Source organism: Podarcis vaucheri (assembly GCF_965113315.1).
Source record: "Podarcis vaucheri genome assembly, chromosome: 2".
Taxonomy (NCBI): domain Eukaryota; kingdom Metazoa; phylum Chordata; class Lepidosauria; order Squamata; family Lacertidae; genus Podarcis; species Podarcis vaucheri.
In genome coordinates this window covers 77,293,979-77,307,535 of record NC_138760.1, presented here as the reverse complement: position 1 = coordinate 77,307,535, position 13,557 = coordinate 77,293,979, and the positions used below count along the sequence as shown (strand labels likewise).

The 13,557-nt window shown below is 47.2% G+C and overlaps 1 protein-coding gene and 1 long non-coding RNA gene across 7 annotated transcripts in view; one reads left to right on the top strand and one right to left on the bottom strand.

Moving 5' to 3' along the window:
• LOC309527722 overlaps positions 1-13,557 on the bottom strand; it is a 102,633-nt gene that overhangs the window by 1,501 nt on the left and 87,575 nt on the right. For both annotated transcript variants that reach the window (XR_014217299.1, XR_014217300.1), the window contains exon 3: positions 594-682. This is a non-coding gene — a long non-coding RNA (uncharacterized lncRNA). The remainder of the gene's footprint in view (positions 1-593; positions 683-13,557) is intronic.
• CACNA2D2 (calcium voltage-gated channel auxiliary subunit alpha2delta 2) overlaps positions 1-13,557 on the top strand; it is a 577,811-nt gene that overhangs the window by 485,839 nt on the left and 78,415 nt on the right. For all 5 annotated transcript variants that reach the window (XR_014217283.1, XM_082214493.1, XM_082214492.1 and 2 more), the window contains one exon: positions 1,947-1,996. Coding sequence is in view for 4 of the 5 variants with exons in the window: in XM_082214493.1 (XP_082070619.1) it covers positions 1,947-1,996 (50 nt within the window). In the remaining variant the exon portion in view is untranslated. The remainder of the gene's footprint in view (positions 1-1,946; positions 1,997-13,557) is intronic.

Sequence of the window (13,557 nt, the reverse complement as noted above, 5' to 3'; positions counted from 1 at the left end):
CTGGGGACATTGTTGCGGGGGCCTGGTTGCCTTATCGAGCATATATACATTTTCCCTCAAGGGGAAGGATTCCCTGAAAGGAAGCTACATTGTAAGGTAGTGTCCTTACCCAGAGCCATTTCATCTCACAATGCCTTTGGGAATCACTGTAAGTGGCACCAATTACAGTGGTACCTCGGTTTTTGAACGTAATCCGTTCTGGAAGACTGTTCGAGTTCTGAAACATTAAAAAACCGAAAACTCAATAGCCAACAGCTAGGCCTCAGGATCTTGCGCTTAGTGGAAGCCATGTGGCATGTTTGACTTCTGAGGCATGTTTGAAAACCAAAGCATCTACTTCCGGGTTTATGACGTTTGAAACCTGAAATGTTCATCAACATAGATGTTCAAAAACCAAGGTACCACTATATTTCCTACAATGGGAAAATCTGTTTTAAAAAGAGAACTGGGTGAAAGATAAAACTCTGCTACCAAAATCCCTTAAGCGTGACTGGAAAGCCCTCTTTAGCCATAGATGTGGTGGAATCTTCTGAAAATCCCGATGTCTAATTTATCTACACAGATTCCCCCCACCCCCAATTCCTGTATCTCACCTTCATCTTATCAGCCAACTTTTTTTCTCTGGTTCTGCTAAGACCACGAACAATTCCTCCATATTATATGCATATGTACTCCAGGTTTCCTAAAATAACCAGCACATAAACAGATACATATTACGATGCAAATAACGATATAAAAATCATATGTATCCTAATCATACAGTTGGAAGGAACCATGTGGGTCCTCTGATCCAACCACTTGCAATGCAGGAATCTTTTTGTCCAATGTGGGGCTCAAACCCACGACCTTGAGATGAAGAGTCTCGTGCTCTTACTGACTGTGCTGTCTTGTTGTGGGTAAAATTATGCTGCAGAAATATAGTATAGCATGAAGCCTGACCCTTTTATATATATTATGCATATAATATACATTTCTTGCATATAATTTTGCATAAATACAGTTGGTTTTAAAAAAATGACAATGCATGAACAACTGAGACATAGGCAGGATCTCAAAACAAGAGCTGTTCTGATGTGAACAAAGCTTGATCGGTTTGGAACCAACGAATTATGAGTATAGATTTGTTTAAAATGGGCTGCTCCTCCATCCCTGCCTGTGTGCCAAGTATGTTTCCAGTCCCCTGTGACCTTTGTTCCTCCAACACTGTGACCCCCCAGACACCTGAGAGACTCCTTTTGTCTTCAGTGTCTTAACCCATTCTCCCTCGCTGCCCCAATGCCTGGAAATCCTGCGCAGAACACCCTCATGGTTCCATCTTATTTTCTTCAAATCCCTCCTCAGATCCCAAAGGGATACTTACCTCAAGCTGAAGTGGAACCCAAGTGTGCATAATTGAATTTGCCCCCCACTCCTCCTTTGCTTATCTCAAATCCCATTTCTCTCTTTTGTTTGTTATCTGAACCTCTCTCCTGCACACCGCTGCTGAAAGTTAGATTTTGAGTTCCTTGTGGCAGAAATCTATTTTTCTCGCTTTTGGGTATGAATGGTGCCGTGTGTGTGTGTGTGTGTGTGTGTGTGTGTGTGTGTGTTCAATTCTTCACTTTCCACTTATTCGTGAAGGATAGGTATTCCATCTCCACACCTTTTTCTGGCCCTTTAATATACACAATACATATCTCTTAGATCCAGTTGTAACAGCATGCAATGTGGCCTATACCAGCAAGCTCTGAGATCTGAAACAGGAGCCTGATTTGGCCACAATCTAATCCATACTTTAGACTAATTTAAAAACGATGAGATTATTCACAACTTGCTTGATTGTGGGGCTGGTGTGCTGAAATTGATGGGATACACAAGAGGGTTTGTTGATGAGTTAAGAGGTGCCATGCTAAAATGCACTTCTAAAGTTCTTTGTGTCATGCCTTTCTTGTCTCTTTTTTTTAAAGGCTATTATTTTGAAATTCCCTCCATTGGGGCCATCCGAATCAACACACAGGTAAGGAAACGAAACACAATTTGCCCAAACATATCATTTAAAGTACCTTTACTGGCATCTAACCTGACCTTTTGCCTAGCATAGGGCAAAAAATGTAATCAATATTATTATTTCTGATTAGGTTGGGATGTATATTGTATGCCCATTTTTCAAGACTGCATTCGCTATAGAGCCTATAATGGCCAATAATACCGGACTCAACTACCGTCTTGCTAAACATCTGCTCTATCTGTTAGGGAAAACCCAGTCTCTACTCCTTGGGTATTCTGAAGGAATTACAGAACATGAGGGGGATAAGAGCGGACAAGAGAAAATTGCATGCCTTTTCAAATCTGGCTCTTGAGAAAAAGCGAAAAATGTTGCTTACAGCCTCGTACCTTCTCTTAGGAGACATTTTCATGTCCCTCTCGAAACGGCTCAACATCCCACTTAATGCAGTTCTGAGTTCAGCATTAAACAAAAACTCAAGTGCTGACATTGCACCCTCACATGTCCCTAGGAGCCACCGCCAAGGGAGAGTGTCAGCCTAGTTATCAGTGTGCATTCTGCCAAATATGTGACTGGCTTTATTCTATCGAACCGGGGGGGGAGGATATTGCCTTATAAAAATAAAGAGATGTCTTTCAGCCAGTCAGAAATCATTGGTCCATGTAGCAGCAGCCTTGAGGTCTCCGGGAGATGTCTTTCCTAGCTCTGCTACCAGGAATCTTTTAACTGGAGAGGCTGCAGAAGACGGAACCTGGGATTTTGTCGATTCACACCATCTGTGCTCTCCAACTGAGCTGGAGCATAGCTGATTTGAAAATAAGGGACCAGCAGCCTTGAAAATAAAGGACCAGCAGCCAAAATAAGGGACCAGCAGCCTCACCTGTTCCAGGCACTCCAGTCTTCCTGTCCTCCTGCAGTCTGATCAAACTCATGCTGGTAGCTTCGAGAACACTGTCCAACCAACTTTGTAACCAGAGGTTCAACTGAATAGAATCTGAATCACATGCACCACAAGGCCTATGCAGCCTCAACTTAAGATGGCTCCCCGGCCTGGCTTTGCACTGCAAAGTTTGCAGCAGCACGTGCAACAAAATGGCGTCCAGCATTCAAAAAACCCCTCAGCTTGCATTAACTAGCCACACACAAGGCATGCAAGCTCCACCCCCCAGTCGTTCTTAGACTTCTTATTGGGTGAGCAACACAGCCAAGCAACACAGTTGGAGCCTCCCTCCTCCCTGGCCAGCAGGGAGGGAGGGAGAGGAGCTGCTTCCTTTGAAATTTAAGGGACATCATTTAAGGGACATCCATCAATAAGGGACAGCAGCGGGACATGGCGCTGGAATAAGGGACTGTCCCTTCAAATAAGGGACACTTGACAGCTATGAGCTGAAGCCTCTTCCAGTGCACTGCCCATGCTTCCAGATTAGCCTAATATTACCAAGTTAATAAAAGGATGAACAGCTGAACATAAATTCAAGTACAGTGGTACCTCAGGTTACATACGCTTCAGGTTACAGACGCTTCAGGTTACAGACTCCGCTAACCCAGAAATAGTACCTCACTCCGCTAACCCAGAAATAGTACCTCGGGTTAAGAACTTTGCTTCAGGATGAGAACAGAAACCGTGCTCCAGCGGCGCAGCAGCAGCATGAGGCCCTATTAGCTAAAGTGGTGCTTCAGGTTAAGAACAGTTTCAGGTTAAGAACAGACCTCCAGAACGAATTAAGTACTTAACCTGAGGTACCACTGTATTCACTACTAACCCGACCTCGGTCCTATATACCTGAAGGAGCGTCTCCACCCCCATTGTTCAGCCTAGACACTGAGATCCAGCGCCGAGGGCCTTCTGGCGGTTTCCCCATTGCGAGAAGTGAGGCTACAGGGGGCCTCCTCAGTAGTGGCGCCCACCCTGTGGAATGCCCTCCCATCAGATGTCAGAGAGATAAATAATTACCTGACATTCAGAAGACATCTTAAGGCAGCCCTGTTCAGGGAAGTTTTTAATATGTAACACTGTACTGTTTTTAACACTGATTGGGAGCCGCCCAGAGTGGCTGGGGAAACTCAGCCAGATGGGTGGGGTATAAATAATAAATTATTATTATTATTATTATAATAACCCGCAAGCCACTGTTATTCCAGCGCTGGGTCCTCTGGGCTCACAAAGCCTTAGTTACTTACCCCACACTGCTCTGGGTTGGCACAGCCCCCTGTTATTTCAGTCTTAGAAACACAGCCTCACACAAAGCTTCTAATATCATAACTTGTAAGGCCCCCTGCTGTCGCAGCACAGCCGCATCCATGGAGAAAACTCTCGCATCCTTGTTATATGGACTTGTATTTATGTGGCTAATTATTAAAACTTCGTGCTTGAATCAGCACGCAGAGGAGCAAGCCAAACTGCCCGATCTATCAAGCTATTAGAGTCGACATGCGGCGTGTGAGAGAGGGAGCTTGGGATGAGTTATTAGTGCCCTGGAAATGGGGTGACGAGGCAAAGCTAATAGCTTTCCATTCAAATGATGCCTAAATCTTCAGGCCAAAAGCCAAGGGGAAAATGGGGAGTAGGGTGGGGTGGAGAGAGGCAGAGACAGGAAGCAGGGGAAGATTGAGAAAAGGGAAATGCTATTCCTTTTTTTCTCAGCTTGACACTAGCTAACTGTAGGTAGGCTGGATGCTTGGATATAGTAGCTCTAGAAGCTTTCAGCACTAAAAATTGTCGGCATATTAGCCCCACTGACAGACACTGTATGCTTCTTTTTCCAGCCATTAGATTCTTGGCAACGGATGCATGCAGCATTCTAATAAAAGTCAGCAAAAGCAGACAAATGAGAAAATAAATGTTAAGTTGTGACAGTCTCCTATCCCAGGAAGCAGGAAATTATTTTTTTATTTATTTAATTTGTGCCCCACCCTTTCTCCCAAACGAGCCCAGAGCAGTAAACATATCCACATTTTTTTGTAAATAAAAGGCATTCTAAAACAGTTTAAGAATTCTAAAAATAGTTGCAGTTAAAAACAGAACTGAAAGCAGAACACTTCCTTTCTACCTCCCCCATCGTAATGTAAGATATATTTGCAGGAGTGAGGTGAATAGCACCCAGAGCATAATTTCTGCATGCTAAACCCAATCCCAACTAGGATTAGGGATTGTGGAGAAAGCTAACTGAAATGCCGCTATCCCTCAAAATTCTCACTTCCCTGCAGTTCTCCAACCTCAAAATATATGCAAAAATCTGTATTTTAAGGGAAGAATGGCTAAAATACATTTTTAGGGAAAATAACATACAAAAAGACATTGTATTAGAGGAAATTGCTTGCAAAAATACTTGTATTAGTCAAAATTGGTCACAAATATTAGGATAAATACACACTAAAATATGGAGGGAAATTGTGAGGTATTTTTTTTTAATGACAAACTGAATTTAGGAATGGAAAAAATGAGAAACTACTAGAAAACAAAGCGTACTTATTCGTACATCCTGAACTGTCTTAGGACTAGGGTGCTCCTCCCTTTCATTTTTCCAAAGCAAGACCAAGGCATCACGCTGCCCTGGTTTCAATTCAGTGAAGGGGGGGGGGAAATTACCCTATAAATTAATAAGGAACTCATTCTCCGAGTGTGGGTTCTTACGTTGTAGGCTTATGCCTTTTACTTTGCCAGAGAATTGCTTACCCGCGTCCCCAGGGCCGAGAAGAGAATAAAAAAATTCCAGGAAAGTTTCTTCTTTGGAGAAAAGAGTTTTATTGCAAATCTGTGCACAGATGACAGTCAGCAGAATAATTTCTAAAATCTGACTGTACCTTTACCATGTTCAGCAAGCATTTTTATACCTAAAAGCATTCACCCTCCTCCCATACCTCCCCCCAAAACTTCTCCAATCAGCTGGCAAGTTTTCAACTTATTTCCTTTTAGGGCATATCAATATTTGCTGGCTAAGGCTGCTAGCTAAGCACTTCCCCTGCTGGTTAAGCATTTTCTCTGCTCAGTAAGCACCCCCTCCCACCTCCTTGTACACGTGTCTTCTTTTGCTAGCTAAGCATTCCCTTCGTATCTCTTTTTATCTTGCATTACTTAAAAGCAGAAGCAAAGCAGGAAACAGCTTGCTAGTGGGTTTTAGTTACCAGCAGTTTCTGGCTAGGCAGGAAGCGACCTCCTGACCTGTAGCTAACATCAGCAGTTTCAAATAGCTGGTTAGGCAGGAAACGGCCTCCTGACCTGTCTGATTTAGACTTTTGCAAATAACTGCATTTTTGAGTTTGAGCTGTGTAACCATCCTAGCAGAGTGCAGGAATTTACTATGTGTAGATAATATTAATGATTAACCGTTCCCCTCTCCCTTCACTCCCTCCTCTTCTTCTGAACAACCTAATACTTAGGTTCGTTCTGGGGTATGGGCCTATACTCCCTCATCACAGCGATGACCGTGGGTCCTAGCTTTCGTGACAGGAGTCTTTGCATCATTTGCTGCAAGCATTGCAATAAGCAGGGGATACAGAGGCAAAGAAGCAAAAGGATTAATAGCGGTCCTGCTAATAATACTATAACATTCCTGAGCCAACTGCCATCAGGGAGCCAGGAATACAACCAACCCCAGGCATCACTCCCTGTGGCTTTCAGCGGGTTTTCAGCTATCATTGTTTCCATGTGGTTGATGGTGGCTGAAATACTGACATTATTATCTGGGATGAACATACAGCAATGAGAATGAACCAGGGCACAAACCCCACCCTTTGAGGCCAACATCACATCCAAAGCATAGCGATTCTGTAGGACAACCTCCCTCATAGCAGTCACCTCTCGATTGAGCTCCTTTAACGCTTTAATGGTATCATTGAATAATCCTTCTGTCCAATTGGCCAGCAGATGGAGATCTCTATAATTCATGGCTGCCCCTAAAGAAGGTAGCAGGGCTCGCGATATCTGGGTCTCAATATAGTGGTTAATAGGTGTATTAACTGCCCTGCGGTTACGCAGCCTGAGAGATGTTGGTAGCTTCTCCACCTTATATAAAAGGGGGATCACCATTCCCAAGGTACAAATTCCAGTAAGGTCTCGGGGAATAGTTTTGAATGCTGCATCGCCACAAATTAACCATAGTTCAACCGGAAGAAGGCGACTGGTATTTCGGCGTTGCTCTGACCACTGGAAGGCTTGCGAAAACAGAAGGCTTATGTGCCATTGCTCCTCAGTGAAGTTTAACAGGGCTATAACGGAAGAGTTGGATCTAGAGCTTTCGTGGAGGTGGTGCATGTCTGTCAGTAACTTGGAGCTAGTATCAGATTGATAACACCGGGAGGTATTACCATAAGGAAATAAGGCGGAACAGGTCCTATCGAATACAAAATTTAAGACATATTGGCAATTGGGGTAAATCCCTCGTAGATTTGACCCTTCAGAAAAATTTAAACAAAGAAAGGCTGGCTCGGACAGGGCCAATTTTACAGGTGGCCATTGAGCTTCCTCGGGGTTCAGCGTATTTTCTATGCTAAAGATGGTATCAATGGGAATTCTGTGTAGCATCAAACCTGGCCGTTGTGCATAAGGTGGTATGTGCATACACAGCCAGCAATCGGAGAGCTGTAACATAGTAGCGAACTTAAACATATCCTTGATATAAACATTGTCTTCCCACATCTTATGGTAATCTTCTCCCCTGGATGTCTTGTTTAACAAACCTGTTCCCCCTTGGCCTTGCTTGCCAGTCCTTGCCTCTCCCCCTACAATAGCTAACATGAGATATACTATGTGGATCATCATGGGGATAGAAGGATCTGGCCGTCGTCTCCCGCAGAGCCTGTGACGCTCATGCCAGCAAAAGAAAACGCACATCCATAAGGCAAGACCGGCTGAGATAACCCCTATCCACCAACCCCAATCCTTCCATGGTTCCTCCCACCAATATTCAGGGGGTGCGCTCATTGTTGAAGAGCCCACTGATATTTGTGGCCGACTACCTGTTGAGCCTCAAGGATGAGAGCCCACCGGTGAGCTGATGCTCCCAGTATGTGGGTCAATTTTTCTACTAACCCTGTCGGGTGGATTGAACTCACGTGCTACCTCCCTAGTGACCAGAGGTGGCAATTCTTACTGGCACTTGTTTAGCAATTGCACACCTGGTTAAGGCTCCCACCCCTGCAATACTTGCATCAAGATAGGTTCCGTCCCATCTATCACCTGGATTAAGAGTAGGACCTGGTCTATCAAATGAGGTTGGTACAGTGCTCTACCTCCCAGATAACAGTTGACTACCCTCCCACAGCAGCAAGAGCGGTCCAGAACTCGATAGATTTCGATCGTCTCTGCAACTTCCCGTATGAGCACTATCCACGCGTGTTGGACAGTGGTGTGGGAGAGGAGCCACAACGGGGCAGTGGGGTGTCTCAATACGGCAATCTCATCAAACCCCAGTTTCCAATAGCCAAAGAGCACGCCATCTCTTACCACCGGCAAGACGAACCAGTCGTAGCAGAGGCCAGCAGGCCAATAAGGGCGGTATGGCTCTGTGGGGTCAGGGCTGTGGGACATAGAGCAGATAACAAAAAAAGAAAAGAGAAAGTCCTTATGGAAATATTAAATGTGCTGGTGGACTTCCTGGATTAGTCCCGGCACGGGTTTTCACGTTGGGGACGCTGCCCGCGGGCGCCCCTCCCATCCAATTCTTCAGCCGTGCGTAGAGATATCAGCCTCCGGAGTGATATCAGCAGGGCGGTTGTCTACCGGGCGTCTGGAGATGGTCAGCCGAAGGGAGTTCTCTGGATCTGGTGTTACTGTCCAATCTGAAATGGCTTTCTTCACTCGAGTATGGTGGACCCACGGGGTGATGCCGGCAACCTTCACAGCAGTAGGGGTAGAGAGTAGCACGGTGTATGGTCCCCTCCAGCAGGGCTGTAGGGGGGCTCGCTGCCAGTCTTTCACCCACACTTCGTCACCTGGCTCGAACTGATGGAACGGTGCAGTTAACACACATGGGGTGCGAGCCTGGGTCCACCTGTTGAGATAAGAAAGAACTCGGGAGAGTGACTGTACATAATTATTCAATTGCACATCTTGGCTAACATACGGAGTTAACATTCTAACATATGGGACTGGTCTCCCAAACAGAACTTCAAAAGGTGACAAGTGGGTCCGTTTTGACGGAAGACTGCGGACCCTGAGTAATGCTAAGGGCAGCATGGCCACCCAATTAGACCCGGTTTCCTGTGTCAGCTTGGACAGCTGATTCTTTAGAGTCCTGTTCATTCTTTCTACCTTTCCAGAACTCTGGGGTCTATAAGCAGTATGCAGCTTCCAGTTGATCTGGAGCGCTTCAGCCAGTCCCTGTAGGACTGCATGAACGAATGCTGGTCCATTATCAGATCCTATGGACCTTGGCAATCCATAGCGAGGGATGATTTCCTTAAGCAGGCATCTGGTTACTTCAATTGCCTTTTCAGTCTTTGTTGGCCATGCTTCGACCCATCCGGTGTAGGTGCACACTGCCACCAGCAGGTAGCGATATAGTCCACAACGGGGTAAGTCAGTGAAGTCCACAACAAGATCTTCCATAGGTGCAGTTCCACTGTGCTGAACTCCCGGAGGAGCCAGTGGTCCGGTTCTGGGATTATTCTTTTGACATAGCAGGCATTTCCTGGAAACCTGGGCTGCCAGTTGATAAAGGTGGGCTATATAGAAGCACTTTGCCAGCTGCTTGGTGGTAGCATCTGGCCCCATGTGGGTTGACTCATGGTACCTCTGAGTTATCTGTCGAGACAGGGACTCTGGAATCCATATCCTGTCATCAGGTGTGAGGTACCATCCTTCGTTGGTCAATGTCAACTCCTGGGCGTCTGCAGTGTCCCTTTCCTGTTTTGTGTAAGCCGGCTTGTCAGCGGTGCTTAAAATCTCTTCCGGGATCAGTGCTCCAATGATCGGAGCTGGGGCCAGTTCCCGGGCTGCTTCCTTGGCCACTTTGTCTGCCAATCGATTTCCTCTGGCCACTTCCCCTGGTCCAGTTGTGTGTCCATAACAATGGATAACCGCTACCGCTTCAGGCTCCCATACAGCATCCAGAAGGTTCAATAAGGCTTGCGGGTGGGCCACCTGGTTTCCTCTGGAGGTAAGCAATCCTCTTTCTTTCCATAAGGCTCCATGGGCATGTAAAGTCAGGAATGCATACTTAGAATCTGTATAAATGTTTATTTTCTGTTCCTTTGCCAGGCTCAGGGCTCTGGTAAGCGCAGTTAGTTCCGCCAGCTGGGCCGATGTTCCAGGCGGGAGTGACTTTGCTTCGACCACCTGGTCTTCCAGGGCTACCACTGCATAGCCTGCCTTCCGCTGCCCAGCCTCGACAAAGCTGCTCCCATCCACAAACCATGAGAGCCAGTGGGGGTTTGCCTCGTCTTTGAGATCAGGCCTGCTGGAATATACTTCGTCCATTACTTCAATGCAATCGTGCGTCTGCTCCTCACCTTCTCCTACCGGCAACAGGGTAGCTGGGTTGAGGGCGGTGGTGACCTGGAACTTCAAACGTGGGTGCAACAATAACATCTGACACTTTCTCATCTTTGCTTGGGAGAGGAAATAGGTACCCTTCATATCAAGCAGCGCTGGGACTGCATGCGGAGTCACACAAACAGTGTCTTGGCCAAAAGTAAATTTGTCAGCTTTGTTCAGTAGGGTGGCTACTGCCACAACTGCTCTCATACATGGCGGTAAACCTTGTTCTGTGGGCGTCAGGCGCTCAGATAGGTATGCCACGGGCTGTTGCCAGCTCCCCAATTTTTGGCATAGCACTCCCTTCGCTGTTCCCTGGTCCTCATCCACAAACAGGGAGAAAGGCTTCTCAGGATTTGGGATACCCAGCGCTGGTGCTTGCTGCAATGCCCTTTTCAGATCCTTGAAGGCCTGCCGTTGCTCCTCTCCCCACACAAAGGGGTCCTTTTCAGTTCCTCTGGTTGACTCGTGCAGAGGCTTGGCAATTGTGCTGAAGTCAGGGATCCATATTCTACAGAATCCTGCCGAGCCCAAGAAGCCACGAAGTTCCCTGCGATTCTTTGGCTCTGGAATCTGGATAATGGCTTGCTTCCTTTCTTCTCTTAGGGTCCGTTGCTGATGGGATATATCAAATCCAAGGTATTTTACAGTGGGTTGGCATATCTGGGCCTTTTTGTTAGATACTCGGTATCCTGCTTCAGCCAAGTGATTTAACAAATCCTTGGTGGCTTTCATACACGTGTCCTCGTCTGAACAGGCCAGAAGAAGGTCGTCTACGTACTGCAACAAGACCCTGTGTGGGCTGGTGGGGAAGCTAGACAGGTCCGAAGCCAATGCTACCCCAAAAAGGGTTGGAGAATTCTTGAAACCTTGTGGAAGCCTCGTCCACGTATATTGCACCTTGGTGCCTGTTCCTGGATCCATCCATTGAAATGCAAACAGGGGCTGACTTTCCTCTGCCAGACGGCAGCAGAAGAATGCATCCTTCAAGTCCAGTACCGTGAAATAGCAGGCAGTAGGAGGTATTAAACTCAACAGCGTGTAAGGATTGGGCACATTGGGGTGGAGGGTTTCCACGGCCTGGTTGACCAATCGAAGGTCCTGGACTGGACGGTACGTGCCATCTTCCTTCTTCACCGGCAAGAGTGGGGTGTTCCACTGAGATTGACACTGTCTCAGGATGCCATGGCGAAGCAACCGTTCCAAATGTACCCATACTCCTTCTGCAGCTCGCCGGGGGATAGGGTATTGATTCACAGCCACAGGGTTAGCAAATGGCTTGGGCTTAACTATTATAGGTGGGATGTTCTTTGCCATTCCGGGTGGGTTGCTTTCTGCCCATACACCAGGGTTAACTTCTTGCAGGAGGTCCTCTGGAATAATCCCCTCCTCTTCTTTTACCATCATTAAGCGCCAGTGTTCCCTCAAGGGTACCTCTAAGGAAAGCTCTCCTGTTTGCCCTGTAGTCATTGTTACTTCTCCTGTCGGCTGGAAAGAAACCTGGGCTTGCAATTTTGATAGCAGGTCTCGGCCCAATAGTGGGATGGGACACTCCGGTATATACAAAAACTTGTGTTGGACCACTTGGCCGCCCAGGCGACAGGCAACAGATTGCAGGAAGGGGGCTCTTTGTGATTTCCCTGTGGCTCCTATTATGTTAATTGTTTGCTTGGTGGGCTTGGACACTGGTATGGGCAAAACAGAGTGGGCGGCTCCTGTGTCAACCATAAAGGGGATAGTTTGGTTCCCTGTTTGTATTTTGACCATGGGCTCACGGGAACCTAAATCAGCTGGGCCCGGTCTGTCCTAATATTCTTCCTCCTCTCTCAGGCTCATCATGCCGGGCTGTCTTTGGGCTGAGGGGTACCAGGGAGGTCCCTGTCCACGTCCTCTACCCCTGCTGGCATTTGTCGATGACCAAGGTCTCAGTTCCTGTCCAGGTCCCCTGGGGATTGGGCCTGGGGCTCGTTCCCCTCGTCCTCTTCCTTCTAAGTGGGCCTGTGGGCATTCTCCTTTCCAGTGCCCTTCCTGCCGGCAGATGGCGCACTGATTCCTCCCCAGGCGGCCTTGCCCTCCTCCCCGGGCACTTCCTCTTTTCTGAGGGATGGGTGCGGTAGCCTGTAACGCCATCAACTTCTTTGCTTGATACTTCTCCTTTTTCTTTTGTTCCTCTTCTTCCCTCTGATTGTAAGTGGTTTGAGCCAGTTCTAACATCCACTCAAGGGTGTGGCCCATGAACCCCTCGTGTTTTTGAATTTTTCGGCGGACATCGGGCGCTGCCTGAGCTACAAAAGCAGCCTTTACAATAGGGGCGTTGGCAGCCTCATCTGGGTCTACTGGAGTATACTGACGGTAGGCTTCCTTCAGGCGTTCCAGGTAAGCCCCTGGGGCCTCTTCATTCCCCTGCACTACCTCTCTGACCTTCACAAAGTTGGTGGGTTTCCTGGCTGCCCTCCTCATACCATTTAACACATTCTGGCGGTAGGTAGTGAGGGTTTTCTGGCCATCAGCAGTCTGATAATTCCAATTCGGTGTACTATCAGGGTATCCTGTTATAATGTCTGGATCCGGTGTTCCCTGTGCTCTCATGTGTACTCGGGCTTCAACATGGATTCGCCTAGTTTCTTCTGTGGTTAGCAGCGCATCCATCAAATACTGCACATCATCAAAAGTGGGATTGTAGGTTTTAAAAATCCCTTCAAACAATTTTATAATTTTTGCTGGATTCTCCTCAAAGGAAGGATTTTGATTTCTCCAATTACAAACATCTGCACTTGAAAAGGGTATATGCTGGACCGTGTAGGTCCGTGGTGCCTCCGCCCCACCAGGCCCTGGAGGTCCCGGTGGGTCATAAACCCTTCGGAGGGGCATTACTCCTGCTGCCTGATCCTTCCTGGTTTTCTCATGCTGTCTATGAGCCATAACTCTCTTTGCCGCCTCTCCCCACCTACGTTGCCATTTCTTTCTTCTTTCCGGGGTACAACATTCTGCTGCCTCAACTAACAAGGGGCTCACATCCAACTTCTCCGCATAGGGGCTCACGTATGCCGTAATGCGTTCCTCTTGTCCCTTGGTCCACTTCTTATTCTCCTCAGTC